This window comes from Cebidichthys violaceus, unplaced genomic scaffold, assembly GCF_023349555.1.
Source record: "Cebidichthys violaceus isolate CVI_PGR_0920_01 unplaced genomic scaffold, fCebVio1.0.p SCAF_20, whole genome shotgun sequence".
NCBI classification, from domain to species: domain Eukaryota; kingdom Metazoa; phylum Chordata; class Actinopteri; order Perciformes; family Stichaeidae; genus Cebidichthys; species Cebidichthys violaceus.
The window spans coordinates 7,056,199-7,069,868 of NW_027176373.1; the positions used below are offsets into that span (position 1 = coordinate 7,056,199).

General features: G+C 38.3%; 1 protein-coding gene across 3 annotated transcripts in view; it reads right to left on the reverse strand.

Moving 5' to 3' along the window:
- Positions 1-529: 529 nt before the first annotated feature.
- The window catches only part of grik1a (glutamate receptor, ionotropic, kainate 1a), a 35,329-nt gene continuing 22,188 nt past the window's right edge, over positions 530-13,670 (reverse strand). For 2 of the 3 annotated variants that reach the window (XM_068715933.1, XM_068715931.1), the window contains 6 exons: positions 12,588-12,811; positions 12,240-12,358; positions 10,488-10,705; positions 8,907-9,132; positions 5,726-5,976; positions 530-2,548 (listed from right to left, as the gene is read on the reverse strand). In XM_068715933.1, coding sequence (XP_068572034.1) covers positions 2,381-2,548; positions 5,726-5,976; positions 8,907-9,132; positions 10,488-10,705; positions 12,240-12,358; positions 12,588-12,811 — 1,206 coding nt within the window. In that variant the 3' untranslated portion in view covers positions 530-2,380. Of the gene's footprint in view, positions 2,549-4,735; positions 4,905-5,725; positions 5,977-8,906; positions 9,133-10,487; positions 10,706-12,239; positions 12,359-12,587; positions 12,812-13,670 lie in introns of all 3 variants that reach the window. The other variant, XM_068715932.1, reaches the window with a different exon arrangement.

Below are 13,670 nucleotides of genomic sequence, written 5' to 3' on the forward strand. Positions count from 1 at the left end.
AGAGCTCTGCGTTTCAGGATTATTGAGAGAAAATAATCGTTACTGTGAGTGAAACAAACTGGATCATGAACACAAGGTGAAGAAAGAAACATTGTCCAACAGCAGAACGTTGTTCAGGTGGAGTAAGAAGGAGGAAAGTCCTGCTCAGCCGTGCAGAATGCCAAGGCCAGAGTTGTAATCCATGGCCTCATTCATGACGGATTATTTGATGATAAAAAAAAACCTGCCTTCGATTTTGATTAAGAATTATGGGGTTAGGAGATTAGAGACAACCAAATGCTATTACATTGGACTGAGCCCAATACCAGAATTAATCTGAATACCAAAAAAAATAAAACTCATTACATGAACAGATTAAGAAAAGCTCAGTCCAATTCTCTTAGGATGCACACAAACCAGTGCACACCATCCACCGGGAGAAATATCACAACAAAAGCTCTGACTCTAGCAATTTATAAAGTATTTATATCCATTTATTGCACTTTCCTGTTTGAAATGTCATGCATTTGCTGGTAAATGCTAGGTCAGCTTTGAAAGTCCTGACATTATTGATAATGAATTGTATTAAGACGTAATGCTTAGGGTGCACCATTAACATTTCCCACTACAGACATTGTCAATATAATTGTTTGTAAAGAATGATTGTGTTCTTAACCCGATTCTGATTTTATCAACGGCAGTATTTAAAAAATGTCAAGAATACTGAATTGCTTCAACAGGCTATTCCCAAAGAACACATTGTACATGTCAAGTCCATTGACAAGAGTACAAGGCAGGTGTACAGTAAGATTAAAGTGATTAAAGGGTTAGGCAAGAGGTGGCAGAGAGACAAAGAGGGTGAATCTTTTCTGATCCTTTTCTTTTACGCAGATATAGAGAAGATCCTAATGTAGCTTTATGCTCAGAACACAGTAGAAATGAGGAAGATGTAACAGACTTGTATCAAATCAAATATCAAAACATGTCAATAAAATAATAAATTGAGTATTGTAAAGGAAAATTGAATAAGAAAATTAGGCAAATAATACTACATTTAAATTGGTTCTATGGGGAACATTTTGGGAGGAACTTTTGTGGGAATTACTTGTTTGTCAAAAATAAAGGGATAGTATTATGGCTCTGTCTGTGGATCATTACAATTCCCCTTTAAATCTCCTGGTAGGTAGGCTATATAACACGTAAACTAAGCCTGTAAAGTACTTGCAGGGAAGCTTTTTACTGTTTTAGTTGCATACATCCACTGAGATCCACTGTCAATACTGGGAGACAAGATCTCCCCTCAGGCTTTCAAATTTGACAACTGCAAACAGAACAAAAATGACTGAATTGACTGATTGAAAAACAAGACTTCTACTCCCAGAGGAACAAGGAAATTGTCTTTGACCTCCTGAGAATTCATGCATTAAAAAAAATACTTCTCATTTTCTTCATCTCCTGATATATGGACCCCGTATCATGTCCTTTTTCTGATACACAGACAGCAATATGTCATGATCACAAGCATTTGTGTGTGTGTGTGTGTGTGTGTGTGTGTGTGTGTGTGTGTGTGTGTGTGTGTGTGTGTGCGTGTGCGTGCGTGTGCTGGGGAAGGAGGTGGGGTGTTTGCTGTCTGCCAATTTGGTGCTTGAAGGGTATAAAACAGCAGGTGTGTTCCTGACTTTCCTTAGAGGTCCTTATCTCTTTTCACTGTCCAGGGTTGGCTCAGCAATCCGCTCTGAAGCTACTTTGCTGCCTGCCAGTAGGCACACAAAGAAACATGCACACACACCACTGCCAAGCATAAACAACAAAAACAGCGAATCAGTCAATGGTTTAAAAAATGCAAAAATCTTTTTACTCTGAAAATCAGTGAAGTTGTTATACATTTACACAATGGGAAAATCTATAAAGTTTGCAGATTCAACTCTGCAAACTGCTCAGAAAAGGGAACTACAGGCATGGGGGAACAGCAATGGTTTACACTATGAGAGGGCTCTCATTCTCGTAGTCATCCTGTGTTTTAACATTATTATAATAATAATATAATATAATATAATAATAATATAATAATATTAAGATTTTTTACCTGTGACCTATTGCTGCTCTGTAACCTATTGCTGCTTGTAACAAAATAATTTCCCCTCGCGGGATCAATAAAGTTAGTATCTATCTATCTATCTATCTATCTATCTATCTATCTATCTAATGTTGATACAAGGCAAAGACTTTGTTAGCTAAGGTACATCTACAGTATAATTAATGCTTAATGTATTAATGTAGGGGTAGGGGTGATGAAGGAACATCTTCATATCATTTAGTGGCCCACAAACAAATCTGAGGAGTGAAGAGCGATCAGCTTGCAGTCTCTGATCAAAGTTCCATCAGTTTTTAGATCCAAGGCTCACGTGCTGGAGTCCCGTCGTGCTCCTTCCCTCTTTGCAGTGCGTTTTGGTTGACAGAGGACACAAGCTGTCCTTGCTTCGCCGTGGGGTCGCGACCTCCTCCGGATACCCTTGTAACACTGCAGGGAGATACCCAACTCCTCCATCCGGGAGCTAAAAGATACGCACTGCCAAAGAGAACAACAAGGCCTGAGTTAAGATACCAATAAAGCTGATTTTTCAAAAAGACATTATGGCCTCTTTAAACTTTGGCCATGAGTTTAAAGACTGTGTTAATGTGATAACATAAAAATTACTGCTACTGTATAATTGAATCAACTAAGAAATTATTTAAAACAATTTATTTAAACATCATTTATTGAAAAGCTATACTAATTTATACTAAAGTTATAAGCTAAGCTATACTAAAGTTTAAACTGAAGGCAATAACATTTGATTCATCTTTGCAGGAGCTTGCCTGCAGCTGAATAAAGTAAAGTAAGCAAAACGCCAGAAATAACAAAAACACACATAAAATGTAAATCTATCCAAAAGACTTGTAAAGGCTGCTGTCTCATCATAACATCCAAGAACACAATCAAGAGATGAAGGACAATCTTTGCAGTGCAACATCATAATGCAGAGAGCTATGCATTCATAATATGGTAATTATTTGAAATTATAAAAGAGAAGGCCATCTTAACGAGCCTAAGGCTTATTTGATTCTGCGGAATAATACATCGCATTGAACTCATTAATCTTCGATCATGTTTATTAGCCTTTTAGTTTGCTCTCCTCCAGAGACATTACTCGCAAAATGTATTTCACAAATTATCATTCGCAGCACAAAGTCATCTGGTTTTTATCTGTCGGTCTTTGCATCTAAAGACCATAGAAGGTCTTCCTCTTTCATCCTCAGCTTAAGGCTTTTCAAACAAATGTGGCTTCCTGCAGGGTTTCCCACGATTACCAGTAACACTCCGTATCAGTGGAAAACCTACCTGGTACAAACCTCAGACCGTAAAGACTGAGAAAGAGGAGCTAAAACTGCAGATTGAAATTCATGTATACTTTTGACTTGGTAGAACACATTAAACTCATAAATGCTTGGTTAATACTGACTCACCAAATAGGGACTGATTTAACTACTTGAACTATGATCTTGAAATGAATCTACATATAATATCCCATTATTGTTTCTTGCCACCTGGTAGTACCAGTGTAACTAAACCGAGATTCACCTTTGGACACAGAAACAACTCGGAAGAAAAACCTTGTTGATTCTGGTCATATCAGGGTCTCTATTTATTTAGTAGTTAACATAATTATCTTACATACACTGATGTTAAATACTTTAATATGATTAATTCTTCTTCATTGTAGTGGTTAATATTTTCTACAACCTACTGAATATTTTCTTCTTTTTTTTTTGTTTATTTTGGTGAGATTAATCTTGTGACTAGATGACAAGGTCAGTATCCCTCTGTGATCCCATCCATCATTACTTCATTTAAAATGTCCTGCAGTCAGCAGAAGTATCAGGGGACATCTAAACTTGACACGTTCCATCAATGTTATCCAAATTTCAGCCAACCAAACCAGTCTACCAACAAACTTAATGAGGAGGAAAATATTCAAATAACTTTTCCTATCTTTTGATTTCCCAACAGGCATTCAGAGTCTGCCTCTAAAGTATACACAAATGCCTACTGAGACTTCACTGAAGAAAACAAAACTTGTGGGACGGTTTAACTGGAGCAAGCGAGAAAGCAGCAGGGCAGCACTGCTGCAGCGTATACATGAACTTAAATGCCACATTTGTCAAACTATCCTGAGCTAAATGAATGGGTGCTAAAAAGGATACAAACAGACAACTTACATATGTCATATAATAACTTGCAACTTAAAAACAACATCTAGATTTCCTGAATGTTTCTCCAAATTAAAGCCCATATTGTAAGTGCTCCTTACATGCTCTATAACAAAAGCATGCAAATAAGAAGTGTTGTCACTTATGAGGCAGAGTTGACTGCATAAAGATAAAATGTATTCTCTTCATAAAAAACGCTTGTCAGTTCCTAAGAAAGTAGAGTATTTGACTGCTTAAATATACCTAATTAAACAGTACAAAACCATGCAGTAATCTCATTAAACGTTGTCATAATTTAATATTGGCCATAGGACAAAAGGACTTCATCTGAGGACAAAGTTTCAGTTGAAACCAGTTCAAACGATTGAAGGGAAGGAACATAGTAGTGTGAGCATGAGGGTCAGGTATTGGAGGTAAAAGAGTAATTAGGATTGGCTGACACAGGTGCAGATATACTGGGGTATTTTCAGCAGGGGGCAGAGGAAAAGGACAGCTAGTTACAAACCTATCGTCTAGAGTGAGTATGTGTTGTAAATGTGCTGCCATGGCTACTCTGTGTCATCCCCCAGCAGCCTGCCGCTCTCCAGATCAGTAGATAAGGAGGTGCCAGAGGAGGAGGTGGAGCCACGCCGCTGAAACTGATGGGACTGCACCCCATAAAAGAAACAGAAGGCCTGACACAAGCATGCACAGAAAAAAAGAATGGAGCAGAAAAGAGAACAAAACAGACATGTAAAAAACAAGAAAAATGTGACAAAGAAAAGAAAAACACAGCAAATAAGAAACAGAAGAAAAGCAAAGAAACTAATCATGTGAATGGTACAGTACTGCATCGCCTTTGATAACAGTGTGGAAATGGATGTTCTTGTTATCGAAAGCAGATAGAACACATGCTTCTGCTAAATGAGACTAATAGTTAGTCATTTTAATTCTACATTAGTGCTTGATTATCAGACAGTGAAGATGTAACTTGTTGGTGACATGAATGACATATGCCACAAATAATAGTGCGTGAATGGTTTAGTTGTCTGTCAATTTGAACTGCCAACCCATCACTTCTTTACTATATTTAACCCACTGTTTATTGTGTAGGACTGTCAGGCACTGATAAGTCATGAATCCATCTATGCACTTCCTTGATGTTTACACCAGCAAGTGCAAATATGCTTTTGAGTATTGAGTAATTACTTTTGATCAAGCAAACATCTAACAAGCACTTCCATAGTTAGAAAAATATTAATTAGCAAGTGACAAAGAAAAACTAAACAGAACATTGCTTGTCTCTGAAAATGTATGTGAGAATAAATTATATTGTAATTTCTTTCCATACTCAAGATTTTAAACAACCTAGATTTCATTTAACAGCATCTTTTCTTCCACGGAGCTTTGTTTAAAACAAAGATCTCCTTACGAACAAGAGCAGAGTCAAACCTTTAATCTGGTCATTTGCCATTATCACTCTGCACGAGTATAGCAGTTCCTCACCCTCACTCACCTCCTCTATGTCAGCGTTCCTACGAGCCTTATAGATGAACTCTCCTATAGCCACAAACACAGAGAGAACCAGACCAGCAGCCAGGACGATGAAGATACCGCCAATGTTTTCCACGCCCAGGGCATTGGCTTCCTTGTTGTCCTCCTCTGGACAGCCATTGCCTCTCCACCACTTCTCCTTCATCATGTGCAGCTTCCCTTCCTCCTGCAGCTGAAGGATGGCAATGGTCACTTTATCCCTGTATGGAGACCCTGGAGAAGGCAAATGAAAAGACATTATGCAATGACAGAGTATATATAAAAACCTTTAAATGACCCATTATTAAAATAAAGCATGGCAGCCCTGCTGAGGCACCCCTCTGTTTACTTTGTTTGTTTTAGAGAACAATTTTTCTACCATGAAATTAAAGCCTTTGCTATGAACACAGAATTAACTGACAGGAAACACAAATCTACATATATCCTGAGGATATAAAAGTTCCATTTGCATTTGTAATGCTTATCGTTATTTAAAAAGCATTTCAAGTAGCATCCTCTGCAACAAGCAGACCAGAGATCAGGTGACTGCAGGACACATTGATGGGGCCAAGGAGTTGAAGGAATTTAAATCACTTTTAATAGGTTTCAGAAGGAGGCTTCCACCCCAACTCCTCTAGAGCATTCCCCTCCACTATCCAATGACACTCCAGGGCCTAAAACATATGAGACATTCAAGCCTGTTAATCAGATAAGAAAAGAGCTGAATAAAGTCGGTTTCAGTGCAGCTCAGCCGAGGCATGGCTGGATCTGCCCTGAGGGCATCAGTCAGTTCTTAAGCTTTAACCTAAACCTGAACCTGTACAGAGTCCCTGCGCTGTGGAAAACATCCTGCCAAACATACACACACACACACAAAAAAAAGAAGCCATGGGGTATTTGGAGAGGTAAAGTCACATGAACCTCAGTTAGATATAGCTCTAGAAGATGGCATCATTTTCCTGCCTTGCATGATGTTTTTGGGATTTTTGATTTGGTTTTAATGCCATATCACCTGCCCTGCTCTGGACTACACTCATGGACACATACTGTAGGTAGATGCTTCGCTTAGTGTCATAGATGAAAAATCATCCGGGTGGTCAGCCACAATATGTACCAGGTGCATCGCAGGTGTTCACCTGTCTCCTTTCTTGTTCACTCTTCACAGCTCTGCCTTCAGATCAAGCTTGCTAGCTCTTCTTGTATCAAAAAGAAAAGAGGCTGAATACAGACAAATGATGTGGGCTGAACCACCTGCAGCTCAACATTAAATTTGACTGGATGAGCAACCCCACAGCTCTCTACTACCCTCTAACCTTCTGAGGAGGATCTGGTCATTTGCCATCTGCAGTACTATGCCGCTGATATTCCTCCATCATGTGGTGGCCATCATTACATCCTTTAGTGTTAGGGTAAGAACAGCCGACAACCCTAGAATTAAAAAGCTCATAGGAAGGTTTGCTAGCTGGTGAGAGTGAAACTTGAGGCTCTGGTGGAGGTGTGTCAAACTACAGAGAATAGGCAGTACCTCTCATCACCTGCATGCCATATGTCTGCTTGAATATGACAGGAAGCCCTATGTTTCTGAAGCCATCAAACTGTACAACTTCTCCCCGTGCTGCTGGGAAGAGAGCCTTGCAACCTTTGAACTTTGGCTTTTGTTTGCGCCGGACAATATTGCAAAAATCTTCTTTCCCGCATGTTTTCTGGTTATCAAATATAGAAATAGTCAATATGAAATAACAAATGGAAAAGCCTTTTTTGTATAGTCTTGTGTGAATTAAAGTATTTTCTCATTTAACTAAGAACTTTAGTGCAAAATGAGTGAGATCAAGAATCAAGTGAGATTACAGAAAGAAAAAAGAATCTATACACTAACTATCTTTACATGCATGCACACAAAATAAAGAGTTATCAGATTCTAAATTAGATACAATAGTTTAATTTAAGTACACTGGGGTATTCCCATTAGCAGAATTCATATCAATTTAGATTTTCTGAGAAAGTTGAGTTAGTATGTGCCTGTTTTTATCAATTTAGACGACAAAATTGTGTATCACTATAACTCTATATATGACATCATCATAATATGATAACATTGAAAGATTATAAATGATCATATTGAATTATCGCCCAGCCCTAGCTTTTCTATATACTTTTAGAGAACTTTTGACACACTTACACTGCACCTTCCTCGTATATGAGTAATTCCAATTATTTCCTTTTAGAATAGATTTTCTTGTATGATTCCATAGCTAGGCAAGAATAGAGTTGATAAAGGAGGTAATAATTGCTATGTAATAATATAGAATATATAATTGTCATAGGTACTGGCAGCCAGCGAACATCTCATGGTAATTATAGAAATTAAGTGGATAGAGGATGCCATACATCTAAATTAATGCCCTGTACTTGCCAAATTATGTAGTATGTTCTTGGCAAAGACAAGTTGTGTTTAGAAAAACTAACCCAGTTTAAAAAGAAATATTTTAACAGGCTCTGCATTTCTCTTTTTTAAAACATCTCAAGAGGAACAGACAAGAGAGACACAAGATGTTAAGCACTGCTTAAGTAAACATCAAAGAGTACCAACTGCACAAACGATCCAGCAGGTTGACGTGCTTCCAGTTTAAGTGCTCTATCCAACAAACTGGCCTGAAACCTTACATTTACATTTGCACAGCTGGCAGAGCTTTTGGATGGAAGTGCACTTGCATGTCGAGGATACAGCAGCTCTGTACTTTTATTCCTGAAGAATGATTATTTCAGAAGGCCCTCAGTATATTTCTACATTCTCAAAAGTCTGCATAAATGTGATTTGTTTGTATACTTGGCGATGGCTTGTTTTCACTAACTTAAAGGCTAAATGTATACAATCTACCACAGAGAACAACCAAGGAATGTTTATGCAATCTTAAACAAGTCTCACTGTATTGAAGTTACATGGGCAACTTCAAACATTTATCTCAAAGCACAATGTCAATAACTGTCTGCAACGAGACATTATGTTCTCATTTTCAATATGAGTGGAGTATTGAAAATGATTGTTCCATTACTTAGTAAGAAGACATTATATATGTTTTCTTGATCGACAGTTCTTTGGGGCTTTTCATTCTCCACAAACTGACAATCACTTTGGCAATCACTTACATTCACATTCTTCTTACCAATAGGTGTTCCCACTCCATAACCTTTGGAGTCTATGAGACCTCCAATTTGTGTGAGGTTGCAGTTTCTCTGGCTGATGTATTCGATGCTGGTGGACTCCATCAGCATGGCGTAGTCCGTCGTCAGGACCCGGGTGATGCCTTCTCTGTTGTTCTTAACCAATGCAGTGTTCTTCCTGCTGCTCATAAACGCCCACATCTTCTCATAGGTGGAGATCTTTGATTTCTGCCAAATTAGACAAACAGGCAAAAGTATGCATTTGTATTTTGTGTGACTGTGGCTACATACTGTATACACTACATGTACTTAACTATATTCAAAATACTATCATAAACTCATAACAGTTTAACAGCAGGATGTGTGGGACTCCATCTTTGTGATAGCTCGTGTATGTGTGTATGTGTATGTGTGTGTGTGTGTGTGTGTGTGTGTGTGTGTGTGTGTGTGTGTGTGTGTTTCTCCATGCTCAGTCAGAGAAAATGGGACAGCTGTGTTCTAAATCTCCTCCAGCTGATTCAATTTGTTCAAGCCATCAACACAGCCTGCTTCTTCCTATCCAGGCAGACGTAATCACTGGCTGCAATCTGGGAAGATAAAGCCCTGCATGGATCACCCCTGCTGAGCCACCAGGATGCAAGCAGAGTGGGTGGCGGTGGGGGGAAGGAAGTGACAGCCCTGCCTAAGGACATCGGTACAGCAGTATATTATATAATACAAACTAACAAGTTAACATATGCCTAACTTCAAGATAGACAGCCCAAAACCCAAACACAAGTAGTCTTAATATGCATCTTCTCCACTTCCCATCATATACTCATCTCTTGATGCATCTACGTTGCCTAATTAAAGTAAATGCTACTCTTTTTCTTTGCCTCCGTCTTTAGATTTATTTCTCTTTCATGGGATGTTTGGCAAAGATGCAGGATGATGGAGGGAGCAGTTGAGGAAACCGTCATGACTGTACTATTATGGAAGGTACTGTACAACTGATTCATACTCACATCTAAAAGTATGACAGAGATGTCAATACAAACTAACTGTTTTTTGAATTCACTTAAATTACCAGACAAGAGTAAACTTCAAATGTATCAGAAGTTTAGAAGAGGTTAATTTGGTACTAAATAACCCAAGCTATTTCTGTAATATATTAAAATACAAAAACACAGCAGAACTTTAACTTAGGATACAGAAGTAATCACAAGTTTAACTAATTTGAAACGAGAACTATTTTTTGTTTGAAAACCTGTTAAGAGATCTAACGTTCAGTGAAGCCACAGTTCAATACGAAGCATTTCACAATCTCTTTTGCTTAAGGTGACTTCAAATAAAGAGCTGTAGAATTAATTGCCTTTTGCATGTTCTTGGCGTAACTAAAAGACAAACATTTTTATCGAACAATGTAATTCAAATTAAGCATTTAATTTGGGGAAATTATACTATATATGGACTATATATGGTCTTATGACCTCTGCTGCAATACTTAAATTCATTAATGTGTGTAACATAATTTGACGGGATCTACAACTTGACATGAACTTTGGAAAAAGCAGACGCTAATTTAGAGCTTACACCAGTTGTACCTTGAAGAAGGTCATGGTGGATCCATCCCTCACTGCCCCATATTCAATCCTGGTCTGCTTTGCCAGGTCGTCTGCTGAGTCGATGGGCGCATCCATTCGTTCCACCGTTAGGAAGGCAGCCAAGTTGGCCGTGTAGGAGGAGATGATGATTAAGGTAAAGAACCACCAGATACCCCCAACTATACGAGTGGACAGAGCCTTAGGCATCAGCTCTGAGCCTGGAAGCACAGCGATGGGGAACAAAAGGTTAAAAAATAGCTTAAATGAATATGTGACAACCAGTATGATACAACCAGAATGGTAACAAGTGCACTTTGTGTGTGTACTATGTGAAGACGCTCAACTAAAAAAAAAAACAATGAAAAAACATTTCTCTTCTTCCAAAGCAAAGTCAAGTGTCATGGTCATTTTGGGGTTATCTTAAGAGTTGGATTCACACCAGAGCTCTAATTGGATTTGCACCTCAGCCCTAAATGATAAATTGTGCACCTCTTAATACAGTTATTTTCTCTCTCTGCACTACTTGTACCATGTTGCAAAACAATTAGATCCTTGTGAAAAAGTAAACATAATAGAACTAAGTACAACTTAGAAAAAGCAATTGTTACGGACAAAAAAAAGCTGAATACGAAGAAAATGTGGGAACACATGCCAAAAAACGTAATGAATCATAAAACTGAAAAAGCAGAATGAGCAACCTTCTTTATCTTTACCTCTCTGTGCAGAGAAAAGAAGCAAAGAAAAGATGAATAGGATTGAAGAATGCATTTATCACAATTAACGTGTCAGGTTTGAAACACCTGTGCCTGTTTTTATACCGTTTTACTTGTAGTGGGAAAATACTTCACTACACGTGTAAAGTAAAATATTTTCGAGGTTTGATTTAACGACCATGTATGTAATGAAGAAGTTACTCTCAGGTACAGTATCCCACGGAAAGCTCAAGGCCACTGTTAACCACCTAACAGCTTGTAATATACACCACACATATTCCACAAAATAAACCAAAATCTAAAGGCATCCAATTGTTTATGAAAGCTTCACTTGCTTGTCTCTTCCTTTATCAATACCGTTACATTTCTGAAGATCTGATAAATTTGATGACTGTAGCTTGCTGTCAGCAAAACTGGAACATTTCATCAGCATCACCATTACTTGGACTAGTGTCGTCATTAGGTTTGTTGGCCATCCAATCAGGCATGTCGGACTTATCCTGCCCAAATCTCCTGCCTCGAGGGAGGTCAAGTCCCCATGAAGTTCAACATGATTGTTATTACACGCTATGGTTGCAATTAATTGGGGACTGGATCCAGGCTATGTGGAAAGGGCATTCGCAGAAAGTAAGAGGCAAATATTGATGTTTTGAATTAAACAGCTTAGAGCACAGTTTACAGTGTTAGTACAGTGTTTACTGCTGTACAGAGTTTAATAGACAGCTCTACAGTATGGCATTTGCAGCCTTTGCTGTTATTACCTTTTAACCTTACTTTGTTGTCCTTGTTTTTATTTATTTGTCTATTTCTGTGTATGTACGTTGAGAGCAACAGAAAAACCAGAGTCAAATTGTATGTACTGTATACACATACATGGCCAATAAAGCTGATTCTGATTACAATATTATTATATTATATTATATATTCTGATTACAATAGGTTGTCTTATAATTTGAAGGACTTTTTGGAGCAACTCCTTTCACATTCAAGAAGCCATTTGATCCATTGCGAATATACAAATATTGATTGAGTTAAATACCTTGCCGCATAAGAGCTCCAACGCCAAACCAGAAACTGTTTAATAAAGTGAAATTGTTCTGTATTAGAGTCGAGGACGGGTTGCATGGATGTGGGTTGTACCACTCGTATGGAGTAAACCTGCAAGACAATAAAATGACAGAAAAACAACCGTTTACCGTTTTCTTGTCTGTGCAATTTCAAATTATTAATGAAACAGTTTGTAGCAAACCCTTGCTGTGGACACCTAGTCCACTAGTAACAGTCGCCATCTGTATATCCTACAGTATATCCACAGCAACCTCAGTGTTATTGTTTACATCCCATCATTCATCATCTCATTATCACAAGCATCAATCTATCCTCTTACCTGGCAATTACAAAGAGCACACAGCTAACCCCTGTGCAGGCTAGCAGCACGTACATCCAGATGTCCGGGGACAGGGGGTTAAGGAAGGAGAACACGCCTGGATTGGTGCCGTTAGGTTTGCGGTACAGGATGCTGATACCTAAGGTCATGAAGGGCTTGGAGAAGTCAATGACTTTCTCTCTAACATATGTGATGGTCAAGGGGGCCACAGCAAGGTCTGCAACCTTTAAAAGACAGAAAACAAAGTAAGATGCTTCACGTCTTCCAGTATTTGTTTCTGTCAATCGAACAATCAAATGTATGCGATATCCTAATAACATATATATCTTGTTAAAGGCTTTTTAACCAAGCGGATAATTCTAACTTTCCATTGAAACTGGAATCCAATGCATTTTGTGTACATATCTAGAAAGACACTCGTACAATGAGGGAGTTATATAAACATAACTTTGAAATACTACTGAAACGAACAAAAACAAGATTTCAGAAAATGGTCAACACGTAATTTCATTATCAGGCCACATTGTGAATAACAGTCTTACCTAGATTTCTCTATCTTATTCAACTGATTCCCATATTCATACCCGAGACAACTAGACAGGTTCATTTCATTGTTCAACAGCAACAATTCAAACCTCAGGATGATGAAAATGTATATGGAGGTTCCCAAGAGGACAGGGGGATTGAGTCTGCCTAACTTCATCTGTTACTACTCGCCTGAGAATATTGTAAAACGTTTACATTGGGTATCTACATATGAGAATAAACTGGGCCCAGTAAAATGAATTCATAATTCATGACTATGGCTTACCTGTTATTTGTTAAAAGCCCTGTTTAGCCAAAAGCTAAGACCATTGATTATGCAGTACAAGACTGTATCTTGTATTCTTCTGGTGCAACATGATTCTTCTGGTCTGTATATACATCACCAAGAGGAACACGAACAGGCTTTGTTACCATCTGTGAACTCAATTATAGACTAATTTATTGATTCAATGCGAATGCAGGACTGCCTCTACCACCTCTTTCTCTTCTGCCCTAACGTTAGTGTTGTACTTCTGCCGATTGCATTCACACCTTATA